This window comes from Nymphaea colorata, chromosome 12, assembly GCF_008831285.2.
Source record: "Nymphaea colorata isolate Beijing-Zhang1983 chromosome 12, ASM883128v2, whole genome shotgun sequence".
Classification (NCBI taxonomy): Eukaryota; Viridiplantae; Streptophyta; class Magnoliopsida; order Nymphaeales; family Nymphaeaceae; genus Nymphaea; species Nymphaea colorata.
Window position 1 is genome coordinate 6,518,201 of NC_045149.1, and position 13,367 is coordinate 6,531,567.

The 13,367-nt window shown below is 38.9% G+C and overlaps 1 protein-coding gene across 18 annotated transcripts; it reads right to left on the minus strand.

The window, feature by feature from the left end:
• Nucleotides 1–3,913: 3,913 nt before the first annotated feature.
• Nucleotides 3,914–13,082, minus strand: LOC116265496 (pentatricopeptide repeat-containing protein At1g63080, mitochondrial-like). 18 transcript variants are annotated; one of them, XM_050080782.1, is made up of 7 exons: nucleotides 9,649–13,082; nucleotides 9,238–9,553; nucleotides 7,989–8,166; nucleotides 7,429–7,530; nucleotides 7,270–7,346; nucleotides 6,699–7,042; nucleotides 3,914–4,540 (listed from the first exon to the last, which is right to left on the minus strand). In XM_050080782.1, the coding sequence occupies exon 1, from the start codon at nucleotides 12,839–12,841 to the stop codon at nucleotides 10,133–10,135; it is 2,709 nt and encodes a 902-aa protein (XP_049936739.1). In that variant the 5' UTR covers nucleotides 12,842–13,082; the 3' UTR covers nucleotides 3,914–4,540; nucleotides 6,699–7,042; nucleotides 7,270–7,346; nucleotides 7,429–7,530; nucleotides 7,989–8,166; nucleotides 9,238–9,553; nucleotides 9,649–10,132. The 18 variants fall into 18 exon arrangements, 17 of the variants coding, with proteins under 17 accessions (XP_049936739.1, XP_049936745.1, XP_031501998.1 ...); XR_007574939.1 differs by having other exon boundaries at nucleotides 6,699–7,530; nucleotides 9,649–9,857; nucleotides 12,295–12,432; XM_050080788.1 differs by having other exon boundaries at nucleotides 6,699–7,530; nucleotides 9,649–9,857; nucleotides 10,826–13,082.
• Between the last annotated feature and the right edge of the window lie 285 nt (nucleotides 13,083–13,367).

Consider the following 13,367-nt stretch of genomic DNA (forward strand, 5'->3'; position numbering starts at 1 on the left):
AAACATACGTGAAAGTTGACTTTTACCAACGTTCATAAGTACACATTTTCACCAACATCCAGAGGTGAACGTTGGTTAAAGAGGTTTTCACCGACACGTGGAGCTATGAAGTTTACATTTACTGTTATGGGTACAAGCCTAGTATTGAAACTCTCTTCTTCAAATTTTGACTTCTCCACAAGTGATCCACGGAATATCTCATTATCGAAGACAGAACGGCTATAACAAAAAAATGCTAAAAAAAAATCTCAAGGGGTTGTAGCGCACTTCCTGGTAAGATGGTTACTCTTAAAAAGACTTGTGTTTAAATCTTGGAATAATCACTGTTTCAGTGCACTCTTCCTTTAAACCTTAATAGGTCACGATGCATGCTTATGAACCTTAAAAGACATAAGGAGGAGGCAGTGGCCTCTCTTAGGAACCGTAGAATAAACGACAGAAATTTTTTTTTAAAGAAAAGCCACCTAGCGCTTCATCTTTCCATGTTACGAAACAATGTAACATGTAAACCTTGTCGACCAACATTCATTAATTCGAAATGCAGTTGCAAAAACACCATGAACCTACGTGCATCTCTCTCTCTCTCTCTCTCTCTCTCTCTCTCTGTTATAGACACCAAGATGCACAAGAGCAACGAAAGTAGAAAAGCCACTTTTTAATTTCCTGTTCCTTCACTATACAAGGCAGGAAGTGGAGTGAGAGAGGGAGAGGGAGAGACTACAAGAGAATCATAAGGGATGAATATGGAACAAATGATGGATGATCGTCTCCTTCCTGGCTCGATGATCATGGTCACCTTCTTCGGTTATGCTATTTCTTGAAGTGGGAAATACTGTAATCCCTCCCTGCTGGTCGAACCCATACTCCTCCATCACTTTTTAGCCAGAGGAGCATGAGTTCGACCAGCAGCGAGAGATTACCATCCCTTGCCGTATTTCCGATTTCGAGTGCGTCAAGAGGAGCATAATCGAAAAAGATGACCATCATTATCGAGCCAGGAAGAAGACAGTCATCGACCGTTTGTTCCATAACCGATTTTCTGTACCCTCTCTCTCTCTCCGCTTGTTTCCTTGGACAGTGAAGAAACAGGAAATGAAAAGCGGCTTTTCAATTTCATTTTCTCTTTTGCATCTTTGAGTGTAAGAGAGAGCGAGAGAGATGTATGTGGGTTCGTGGTGTTTTTGCAATTGCGTTTTGGACTGATGAATGTTGGCAATTTACATATTACAATACTAAGTTTATAAGGTTGATTTCATCTCTATATACTTGTGATAAGTAAACATTATCTATCAACATTCATTCACCACACAATTGCAAAAACACCACAAACCCAATATGCCCTCTCCGCCCCTCATATCTGCCATGCCCTCTGCCCTGCTCGTCCTGCATCCCACATCAAAGAATATTATCTCTGCCCTGCTACATTTCCTCTGGTTGGCCCACTTGCCCCCATCTGCCTCCTTTCGTTCTCTGTCTTATTTACCTTTACCTTTGCCTCATGTTACTGTGCTGCCTTTGGGTCTGTCATTCCTCAGCTCCCTCGCCATGCCCTTAGGCTCTCTAGCTCTTCTCCTCATGCCAATGGTTTTTACTTGCTTCTTTTTTTTGCTTGTCCCATGCTTTCAACGACCTGGCTTTTCCTTCCCCACGTCCTTCCCTCACCCCTCTTCCCAAGGCAGCTCCTTCTTTTTTCACCTTCACCCAACTGGTAGTAGTTGACGATTTACTTGGTCCAGGTCTATTCGTGGGATCAGGGAAGAGCGCAACAAACGAATATTTAGGAAGTCAGCAACGAATGTAATCTCAGTGGGATGCATCGTCAAGGATGACGTCCATATTGGCCGACTGATGACTTATGCTTACGCTTATTACTAGCTCTTTTTCCTTCACTCTCCCTGCTTTTTTGTTGTTTTGATTATTGTTCTTGTTGGTTGTTGTTCTTACTTTGTTCCCCAGTTTTTCTCTTGTCTCTTTTCTTGTTGTTTGGTGATTCCTTTGTCACCAAAACTTCTTTTTCAAGGGATTTCCATTTTGTCTGTTTGTTCACTGTATAAGAAAAGAAGCGAAGGTAGAGAAAGAGGGACAAAATACAGGAAAATCAGAAGAGTTGAAATGTTGAATATGGAACGAACGATGGATGACTGACCGTCCCCTTTCTGGCTCAATGATGATGGTCATCTTCTTTGGTCATGCTCCTCTTGACGCTCTCGAAGTGAGAAAGACTATAGGGGATGGTAATCCCTTCCTTCTGGTCGAACCCATGGCTTTAAACATTTGGTTTGTGTTCATGGACGAAACCAGGTTTTGCAAAACCGAGTTTTTCCTAAACCAAGTTTTTGATGACATCCATTCACTAGAAAAACTTGGTTTTAGGGTGTCATTCAAACGCCCATATAAGGATGAGCCAAGATTGGATGGGAAGGATTAAGGCCGAATCTCATGGGCTGCAGTGATGAATCAGGCGTGTTTGCTTCCTCTTCAGGACTCTTTTGCAGTAGAGTTGCATGAAGGGCGTCCAAACTGATGGATTAGGCCTATTAACATCGCCGTTTTTGGTTTCTGTGATTATGGAGATGCCATGTAAAGAACAAGGGAGCTAAGGTAGGGTTAGCTTGAGTCTTGACCCCACCTCAAACAAAAAAACTAAATTTTATTTGTTTTGTATAAAAATTTTGAAAAATACTATTTGTTAAAATTTAGAAACTTTAATTTGGCTCCTCTCACGAAAAATTTTTGGCTCTACCAATGACAACATAAGAACTATTGTTATTGATAAGGCATAAGAACGTCTCCTATCTTTGCTGCAGAGAGATTAGTTATCTTTAACCTTTCAAGAACTCTTCTTTCTTTCTAGATCCAACAAATTGTACCTCTATTCTCATGGCAGGCATATATCATGCATATATGGAGTTGTGATTAGATTTATGGAAAGAAAATGGAAGTGAACATTTATTGGGGAAAGAGACCAACATTGTGTTTGAATGGTGGGTACTGCACTTTCATTAAAATACCAATAATGTAAACGGGCATAGCTGGCGAGTTAAAAGCCTCATTGTCTTAAGTGATGGAACATACTACTTAGGTTGAAGGGTGCACAACTGCCATTTTTTATGCCCAAATAGTCCAAACGCCGAATGTAAGGGGAATTTGAAGGCCTTCAAGCCATTTTTCCAAATAATGGGTTGTTAACTTTCCATCCACCTACAACATTAGACAAACTTTTTACAGTTACTGCTGCCAGAACGACGAAATGATCAAGAGAAAGCAAAGTGCCTGCGGTGGCCTTGATTATCAAAGGCATCGGATAGAGATTAAGACGTTGTCAAAAGAAATTCGAAAGTCATCAGGAGATCAGATTGCTTTGTCCTTTCTTTTAACTTCTAGATTACCGATAAAGTGATTGTTTCGCACAGGAAGAAAAAAAGTAATCGGAAATTAAACAAATATTGGGCCAAAATAAGACTTTTCTTCTAAATTGAACATACAAAACAAAAAAAGAGATGCCCACAAGAAAGGTCGAGAACCTTGTTATCGGGAATTTCTCAGAAATGTTTACTTTGGAAGTCTTTTCAAGAACTTGCTTGTCTTGGGGTAAACCTCGGGAATTTTTTTTGTCGAAAAATTTAAATATATAAAGGGCAATAGAAACCGTGTGCCAATTCGAATTTTATACCTCGTTCTTACGCAAAAGTTAACAAAAATTCACAGAAGTTATAAATTTTAAAAGAAAAATCCCGCATTTACATCATTCGAACTTCCAAACTCACTCTCGTTTCTATATTGATCATTTCCGGAATCCATATTGTCGAAGTTGCTGTTCAAACACTTCGATATCAAGCTTCCCATCTGGATCGATGCGTTCCAGTAATACTTTTCTTCTGTACGACTTCAATACAAAATAAACAAAGTTCCATTGCAGCAAAAATGGAGAAATTTTTATCCATCAAGCTTCACTTCAGAACTTACATGTTTTTTTGTACCATTGTCCTTCTGCATTATCCTTTTCTAATTTACTTCACAACTACTGACCAATTAAACAAACTTTCATTACAGCAAAATTGGTGAAAAAATTAGAGAAAGAGAGGTTGGAGCATAAGGCATTCATTTCCTCACTTTTCTAGACAACGTGTAAGTGAGAAGATGCATCTTCAAAGGAACTCAGCCTCAATGAGAGACGACAGGTAATACTTTGACTTAATGTAACTCTGAGAGAGTGAAATCCATGAATATTCGATTGCATCAGGAGGGCTCTTCAGCAATATCTCCAACATTCCAGGAGCTGTCAGGCTAGAGAGAGAGAATGGGACACTTTCTGCCGGTTTCAGAAATCCAAGGATCTGTTTACTGGCACTATTTTTTATCTGACACTCCCTTTGTCTGACATGCTGTAAAGTTTTTTCATGACTAAAAAATAAGGCCGCTTTAGTACTTTCAAGAACTAATGAAGACAACACTCGTTGATATTCTTTAATGATGACATATCTACATTCCGATCGTCAACCCATTCCCATCCAAGTGGCAGCTCAATAGTAGGGAGCACCTAGATGATGCAAAGAAAGATTAACAATGTCTTAGGAAAGCTTTCCAGCACAGCGATAAAAGAAATACAACAATATAAACTAATTGTTCTTCCCTTGACATCAGACAAGGAACTTACACCAAAGAACATGTCATGCACACTTCATGTTTTAAAGTTTAAACTTTTAATAGGGCAAGTGAAAGGAGTACTGGGTTTCCAAATACCGAGAAGCAGAGCAGTCCATTAACAAGATTCATCAATGCTAGGTTGATGGCACTTGACGCAGAAAAACCTGGGATGCTTAAAAAAATGCAAACAAATGCAAACTACGAAAACAACCAAATATCTCAAAGCATAACAACAGAACGCACAGAATGGGAGCTAATTCCAATAAGCCAATGTGAATCCTCGTGCTTCAAAGCCACGTGACATTTTAAACAGTCTTCATCCCATCACATAAATTGATGCAGTTGGATCATTGTATTACAGGCTATAACCAGGACACAAAGTCAAACAGACAGTTTTAGAAGGAATGAATAGTATTGACAGCCAATCAAAATGATTCAACAAGTTACATAACCACATGCAAATGAGCAAACACATACATATGCAGGCCCTAAAAAATTGCAGGACTAAGGTCTCACCAAAAATTCAAGGGACAGGAAAAGTAATCAGGCTTAGTATCAAGCAGAGAGCAGTCCATCTGTGTGTGTGTGTGTGTGTGAGAGAGAGAGAGAGAGAGAGAGAAAGAGTGTAACGCTCCAATGTCATACACAACAAAAGACAAAAAGGAAATAGATGTAGAATACACACACACACACACACACACACACACACACACACACATATATATATATATATATATATATATATATATATATATATATATTGTAGCGAAAGCAGAACAACCTACATGGTTGGCGTAGGTCCGATCTGTCTATTGTGTATAGATAACTTACCTGCATAATTTACAGGTAGCACGATCTGTCCTAGCAGCTAATGTTGCTAAGGAAAAACACTTATTCATACAAACATTACTTTATACATATGTTGGAGAGCCATGATTCTCAAGTCTTAGTCTCAAACACCATAAAACTGTAAAAGTATGTACAAACAAAAGTGCATAGGGGAAATGTATATGACCCTCCATCCTTTCAACCGCCCAATCAACGAGCAATTCATTACATAGTGAGAACCTAATGAAGGCAAATAGTCATAGCCTTAGCACAACTATTGAGTACAATGAAAATCATAACAAGATCTTCGATATATCATTTGAGTGTACAGTTTATGTATTGATGATTAAAATAATAATGAGTATCACCACTGCAAGAGCTCACTCTAGCACTCATGATAATACTTGAATCGTAGTTCAAAAGGATCACTAAGTTTGGTTTGCCGATTTCTATTGCATTCCAGTGAATCATACTCAATTTGAGCCACATAGTTAACTAATCACATCAGTAATAGCAGTAAAAGGAATTAAACAAATAAATAAATAGATAAACAAACAATTCACAACAGCATGATTTTCAATGATGCATACACCACCCAATTCGTCAGTGTATTTAGGGTAGACTGTTGCGCAGCTTACAGCCCCAAACACTGAGCCATCTATTTTCTGTCTGGTTCGAAACATGAGCAAGACTAGGTCATAAACTTTTAATATGCATTATTATTTTCAAATTCTGATATAGTGTCTTAGCAATATACGCATAGAAACATAATAGGGTTCAGGAACTTCTAGGGCTAAAATTGTAATTCATAAACTGTTTCTGATGTCAAGAAGCTGGATGTTACAAAGAGAGCACTAAGTAGAACAGTAAGATTGTTTTAGCACAGTTATGTCTTCGGCCTCCCACACCACAAAATACTGCAAGTAATGAAAAGATGGCTCCTGTTTTGATCATAATCACAAGCCAAGTTGCATCAACTTGAATCTTATGTTAACTGCATGTAGTTTGTAAAGCATCCAATTTAGAGGGAAAGCCAAATTATACAAAACTGAAAACCTACAGAAATACAGTTTCTGTAAGGTCAGGAGGGGTAATTTGAGATGCACTATTGGATCATATTTTTTCCAAAGGTCCACATCAATCACAAGCAACTTGATCTCCAAATAAAATAGCTCATATTACCTATTAAGTAATAATTCCACTCAATGAGAAAAAGGACTCACCATCTGAGAAGACTCCATCTTTATACTGTTTGATGGTAACAGTCACAAGGGTGGTGTTGCATGGTCCCATCCAGTTTGAGGATCATGTATCTGAATTTCAAAGAACGCTTCTGTGATGAATTCCACCCTCCCCCTCGATTGCTATGCAATGGTTTATTGGCAGGCTACTAGAAATATCTGATTGTAATGCTAAATCAAGCGTAGCATCCATATTGTTAATCACATAAACGAGAGACCAAATACCAACACGTCTGTTACCACGTTTGTTCTGCGGAATAATGCAGTAAAACCCTCTTGTGACGGATGTCTATGTAGCCCCTACCAGAAATGCAAGAATCCTATTGCTGCCAAATGTAGCAAGCATGAAAAAGGATCATATAAAAACATATGATAAAAATTAAAGAAAGCAGATAAATTGATCGATTAAAATGACATTAATGACATTCCATCACCTTGTAGGATATATTAATCTAAGTACGACTATACCGACTTGCATAAGCTTGCAGAATGGGTACATATTTGAAACCAACAAATTTAACCCCAAGTTCCATTTGTAGCTGGGAGGACATACCAGGTGCAATTATATCATACTGGTATCTGAAGAAAAGTTCAAGATTGGGATTTTACGCTTTCGAGAAACACTGGCACCTAAATTATATCCCAAGGATCAAGACGCATTGATCAATATGAACTAGAAACATGGAAACATCATTTAGAGAAGCAAGATTACCTTGTAATACCATCCACAGTCTCCATAAAAGGCTCCCAGTAATCATTTGGGTCTTAAATGACTTCACAACTGATGAGAAGCTCATAGATGAGTTCAGAATACCTGGCTTCCCCATGCATATCAAAAGCAACATTAGTTAAAGAGAAATTAAACAATGGCACCATCTGCATTTGTCAAACAGAGAAGGAAGATATATCAGAGTAGCAGGCACAATGTTTCCATCAAATGCTCGATCTGTTTTGGCTTTTAATCCAAGGGTTTGATAAAGATTCATCAAAAAATAAATATTGCAATAACATCATAATATTTGTACTCCGCTTTTTTTCAAGAGAAATATACAGCTTAAATGCATACTTTTTTTGTTTGTTTATAATTAAAATTTCCACAGATATTTCTTAATCATTTTCTAAGAAAAAATAGTATAAAGGTAAGAATTTGTTAGCATTTTATTATCCTATGTTCCGAGATTCCTCGAGAAAAATAAGATTTTAAAAAACTTCTGAGAAAACTTTCCGAAAAAAAACCTGGTATTTGTGACTATGCATAAAAAAGGAATTCACCTTTCATTGTATGATACACATATCATCCTACGTAATCACCAAACCAGCTGTCATCCACATAAAGACTCGGCTACACACTGGCTGGACCAAGGTACATGGACGTTTCAATCCAGCTATTTCTGTCCTCCATAAACACAGTAGCACACACCCTCCTATTTCCTTTATTAATTCTCCAGACCTGGTGAAATGAACATGCCAATGAAAGCCTACCTCATTTGAAGGAAAGACCCTAACAAAGTTTTCATGGCATCATTGTAAATTGAGAAAAGTTATGTGTGATTCAAACGAGTTTAGAACATTAAATACTAGTCTTTTGCCAAAAAGGTCCAATTCACATTTATGTGCCAATGGCCCTCTTACCATATCCAGGACAGAGTCCAAACCTAAGGCAGCATGGACCCCAACCTGATGGCATGCAGGGGATAAACTACATACCAAAACCAACTTGTGCCAGCATGTTTATTGTTCATGAACCATAATAAGTGGTTCCTAGATGCCAAGCCCAGAACGAAGCCCTGATGTAACTGGTTCCAGCTCTTGGTTCTCTTTAAAAAACAAGAGACTAAATGATAAAAGAGAGGTGTTGGTTGATCTGGAGTCTAGACATCCAATACTAGCACAAGTACAGCAAACAGGAAAAACGACAGGACTGGCAGCTCTGAGAAGTCACTACTATGAAGCACTCCTGAAGTGAATGAACTAACCATGTACACTATTCAAAAAGTATGCCAGCTATTTGGTTCTGACCCAAGTTGATACCTCCCAAAGCTATTAAAAGTTAAATAAATAAGTTGGATGCAGAATCATGCGGTATTGACAGATTAAGGTATGCTTTGTATTTAACCTATCAATGTATCAGTACCTCCATTCAAGAACTAAGCAACATATATCTTACTTTAATACAACTTTTTAAGATACACAATCTTCTAAATATCTTTCTGCTATATTACCAAATAGTATGCAGAACAGTATTAGCACAACATAAACAAGATATGAGATTTGTGTACTTATTTCCCATTAGTCAGAAAAGGAGTTCAACAATCTTCTCACCTTTCCACTATGGTCATCAAGGAATTATGAAAAATGAATTCGCTTCTGCATTGAAAATGACATGCATTTGCAGCTATCAGTCAGCACAAATCCTTTATGACTTTAATTCACTGCTAACGAGGAATGTACGGAAATTCATGATTCAGACATAATAAATGTCAGCTGTGAGATATAGACATGAGACAGAAAAAGAGCATACCTACTTTATCATGTGGTGTCCAATGGCTAAATGGTTCATATATGTCTAAGTTCAGATGACTCCTAGATACTGTCTTCAGGACATTGGTCACCGAAGAAGATGTCACTCTGCATGCATCATACAGTGGGATTCATCTGCTTTTGGAGGAACCTTGCCAGCAATGCATGCCAGAGCAACATGCCCAGGAGGAGCGTCAAGCAGCCAGAAGGAAATGCTGTTTACTCTTTTCTGTTTCTTGACATAACCAACAAGCTGGAAGACCAAAGGAGCTGTTAAAGGAACATCATCATCATCTATGGTACTTTGGATGCTCACGCTGCACAATTAGTAATGTAAGGCTGAATTAACTGCAGCAAATGAAGGACAAGCTGTATCTAGTATGTACAAGAATTTAAATAAATAAATCCATACTTTTGAATTGTAAATATCAACAAAGAGGATACCCTTGGCACAATAAGATGCTATATGGATATTTTCTTCCTTGAACCGCTTCTCCTGTCACACTGAACAAAGCTAAATCTGCCAATCACTTCGTTCAACCCCTAGAAGAAGCAGCTGCAGCTCTTTCAGATTCCAGGGGGCATATCTTGTCATCAGGGAGAATCCGTTTGACATGTTGGCTGTCAAAGGGTGTAGAAAAACCATCAACTTTGCAGAAGACAATATGTCGAAACTCATAACCTTAACCAAGTAAACTTTATTAATGGGTTCTTCAGGAAATTATCCAACAGAATTATCTACCCTGAAATACAGCGAGATATTAAATTCTTATATGAAACGCTACAGAGTGCAACCATCTCTGCAGATAGGGTTTCAAGCTCCTGTACGCTAGTTTCTTTAATTTCAATTCATCAGCTTTGCCAGACTGTGGGTTAAACTCTCAGATTGTAGATAGTTAGCCACTCAATATACTGCCACCAGATAAAACAATTGACAAGTTATTTTCTTTCCTTGTCTCTTCTTTATGTCTTCTTTCTGCCAATAACAGTTGAAAGGTAAGATGCATTAAAAAATCCAAAAATAAACATTTGATTGTAATTTTTGACTTTTCATCAACTCTGTACTCAGAAACCTGGGCCATTTCTAGAATATTATGAGTAACACCATCGAAGGCAATAGGCAGCTGACTCAACTTCTCTGCCCATTTTAATGCCCTTGAAGGCATGCCTTGTTTGCAGAAGTGCGTAAGTAACACATTTACTGTAACAATATTTGGAACAAAGGCCAACTTCAGCAGTTTACCAAACACGATAGGAGCCCTATCAAGTGCATCCTTGCAGATACCATTCAGGATGGTATTGTAGCTAAACGTGTTTGGGGCAATGCTTAGTGAAACAACTTCATCAAGCATCTTCAAGGCTTGAGCTGTCATATAGCTATTGCAAAGTGCATGAATCCATATATTGTACGTAACAATATCAGGGCAACACCCATCAAAGGACATTTTGTTCACAAACTCCATTGCATTAACCATATCAGATGCCTTACAGTAAGCATCAATAAGAGTATTGTAGGTGACAATATCAGAGGCTAGGCCATCATTATGCAAATGAATAAATGTGGTCTTTGCCATCTTAAGTTTGCCCACCTTACAGAGGCCATTAATGATGATATTTTTTGTAAACAAGTCAGGCAGAAGTCCTTTGTTCTTCATTTCAGTCTCCAAGTCAAGTGCCTTAGATAAGTTGCCAATCTTACAGTACCCATCGATCAGAGCATTATACGTATAATTGTTGGGCACAAGGCCTCTTCTTGACATCTGAAGAAAGTACTGAAATGCTTCAGTCATGCAATTCATTTTACAAAGGCCATTGATGAAAGCGGTATAAGCAATGACATCCGGAAAGACATTTTCATCTTCCATCTTCTTCCAGAGATTAAAGGCTTTTGCAGCATCCCCTAGTCGAAAATAATTATCAATCATTATTGTAAAAGCAACTTTATCAGCATGCCACCCCTTGTCAAACATATCTGACACAAGTTCGACAGCAGCATCCATTTTGCTTTTCCTACACAAGCTCATCAGCAGCGAGTTATAGGTAACATGTGATGGTTGACATCCAAACCTCAGCATCTCCTGGTACACAGCAAAAGCCTCTTCTACTTGCTCACCTCTGGCATAACCTGCAATAAGTGTATTAAACGTGACCAGGCACGGGGAAACACCCTTATCTATCATGTAGTGGAAAAGTTCGATAGCTTCCTCCATTCGTCCTGTCCAGCAGCACCTACAAATTAGTGTATTGAACGTGCAAGAATCAGGAGGAACACACCTTTCCAGCATATTCCTTAAAACTCTGTCCGCATTCTCTTTCTTCCCAAATTTGCTACAACCGGAGAGCAGAATGTTGAAAGTAAAACTATCGGGTGAAAGGCCTTTCTCAAGCATTTCAACATATATAGCGTTAGCCTCATCAATGTCACCAACTTTACAATAGCCACAAAGGAGCGTGTTGTATGTGACAGCATTAGGTGAAATCCCCTCTTCTAGTGTCATCCTGTCAAATATTTTTCTCGCTTCAGCCATGTTGCCTCTTTTGCAAGCTCCATTTAGTAATGTATTATATGTAATCGTGTTTGGATTGCAGCCACTACTTCTCATAAAACTTAATAAATCAAAAGCATCTGACATACGACCACCAGTGCAGCAGGAGTTAATAACAATATTAAAAGTGAAAGCGTCAGGATGACAGCCATACTTATGCATAACTGCCAAAAGGCTCTTCCCTCTTTCCAAATCGCCATTTCCGCATGAACCAAGAATGATATTATTCAAAGTGCGAATGCTAGGCTGAGGTCCTTTAGCCAAACTATCCCTAAACAATCTCCAGGCAGCGGCACAATCACCCAACTTGAACAGAGAACTAATAAGGATGCTAAGGCCAGACGGGCTGGGCATAACTCCTATATTCCTCATCCTACTGAGTGTATCGACTGCCATTGAAACCAATCCAGCACGCACATAGGCTCTAAGAAGCGAATCATACACAGATACATCCGAACCATACAAATCGAAAGTTGCGCAAAGAAACTCAAAAAAGTCACAAGCATTATCACCTATGCTTCGCCCGACCATGTAAGAGAGCACGTCTTGACAGAGCAATTTCATTCCTTTCCTAGAAAGATGATGAGCAAGGATGCAACAGTCCTGAAAGAAGCACGGGAAATGGCACTTGAAGACCATCTTGAAGAATAGAAATGCCGATGACCCATCTATGTGCTTTGCTAGAAACTTCATGATATCTGCAAGGAGAGAAAGCTCCAGATAGGAAAAGAACCTTCTGAGAAGGAAGAGCCTGCCTGTTTTCACCATTCTGGACAAACCCATTAGGATGCGATTTTGCTCCACTCGAGTAAGCGCCAATGAGTGAGAAGTGGAAGGCAGCGAACAACAAGGTGAAGGCAAAAGCTGATCAATGAGAATGGTTGTGAGATTAGGTTCCCCATATTTTGAGTTCTTATAGGTACCATGAGAAGGAAACGGAAATGTCGGGTGAAGCTCCTGAGATGTGAATAATCGGATGAAGAGGAAGGGGGATGGACGCATCTTACTGGAGAAATGGTGGCAGAGTTGCAAACATCGGCGGTCCCAGAAAACCGCCATTAGAGGAGAGGCCTGAGATGAAGGTGCTCATTGTTTTATCATGTCTCGTTCACGAAAGCGTGGATCTGCGCATCTGCACTCTTGACCATGGGCAGGAGTTCTTCCGATGATTCCAACTTTGGATATCGACAGGAGCCGGTCCGTGACCCCATCCCGAGCGGAATCCAGCGAGTTTTATAAGAAGGGGGGGCCTTTGATTGGCGAGAAACCAAGAGACTTGAAAAAAAAACTGGTTTTTAGGTTTCATCTTCTATTAACGAGATGGAACTTAGCTCCTTTTTGCACTTTTGAAGATCTATTTAAATTTTAAATCAAAAGTTTTTACAAGGGACTTTTGACTCGTTTGTGATGAGTAAGTGGATCATGTTTCATTTGATTTTGTTTCTCAACAGATTCTTGTGCTTTAACTTGTTTATTTTTAAAGTTATTTGATCCTACCATTTAGAAAGTCGAACTCTCGTTCAATCCTTTTATCTCCTCCATATGGCATGGTTCGCGTTGGTGCCTCAGGTACCTTTTCCGTCGT

Bases quoted from the DNA above. Each gene is read 5' to 3' on its own strand.
- LOC116265496 (XM_050080779.1), bottom strand. From the start codon at position 12,841: ATGGCGGTTTTCTGGGACCGCCGATGTTTGCAACTCTGCCACCATTTC.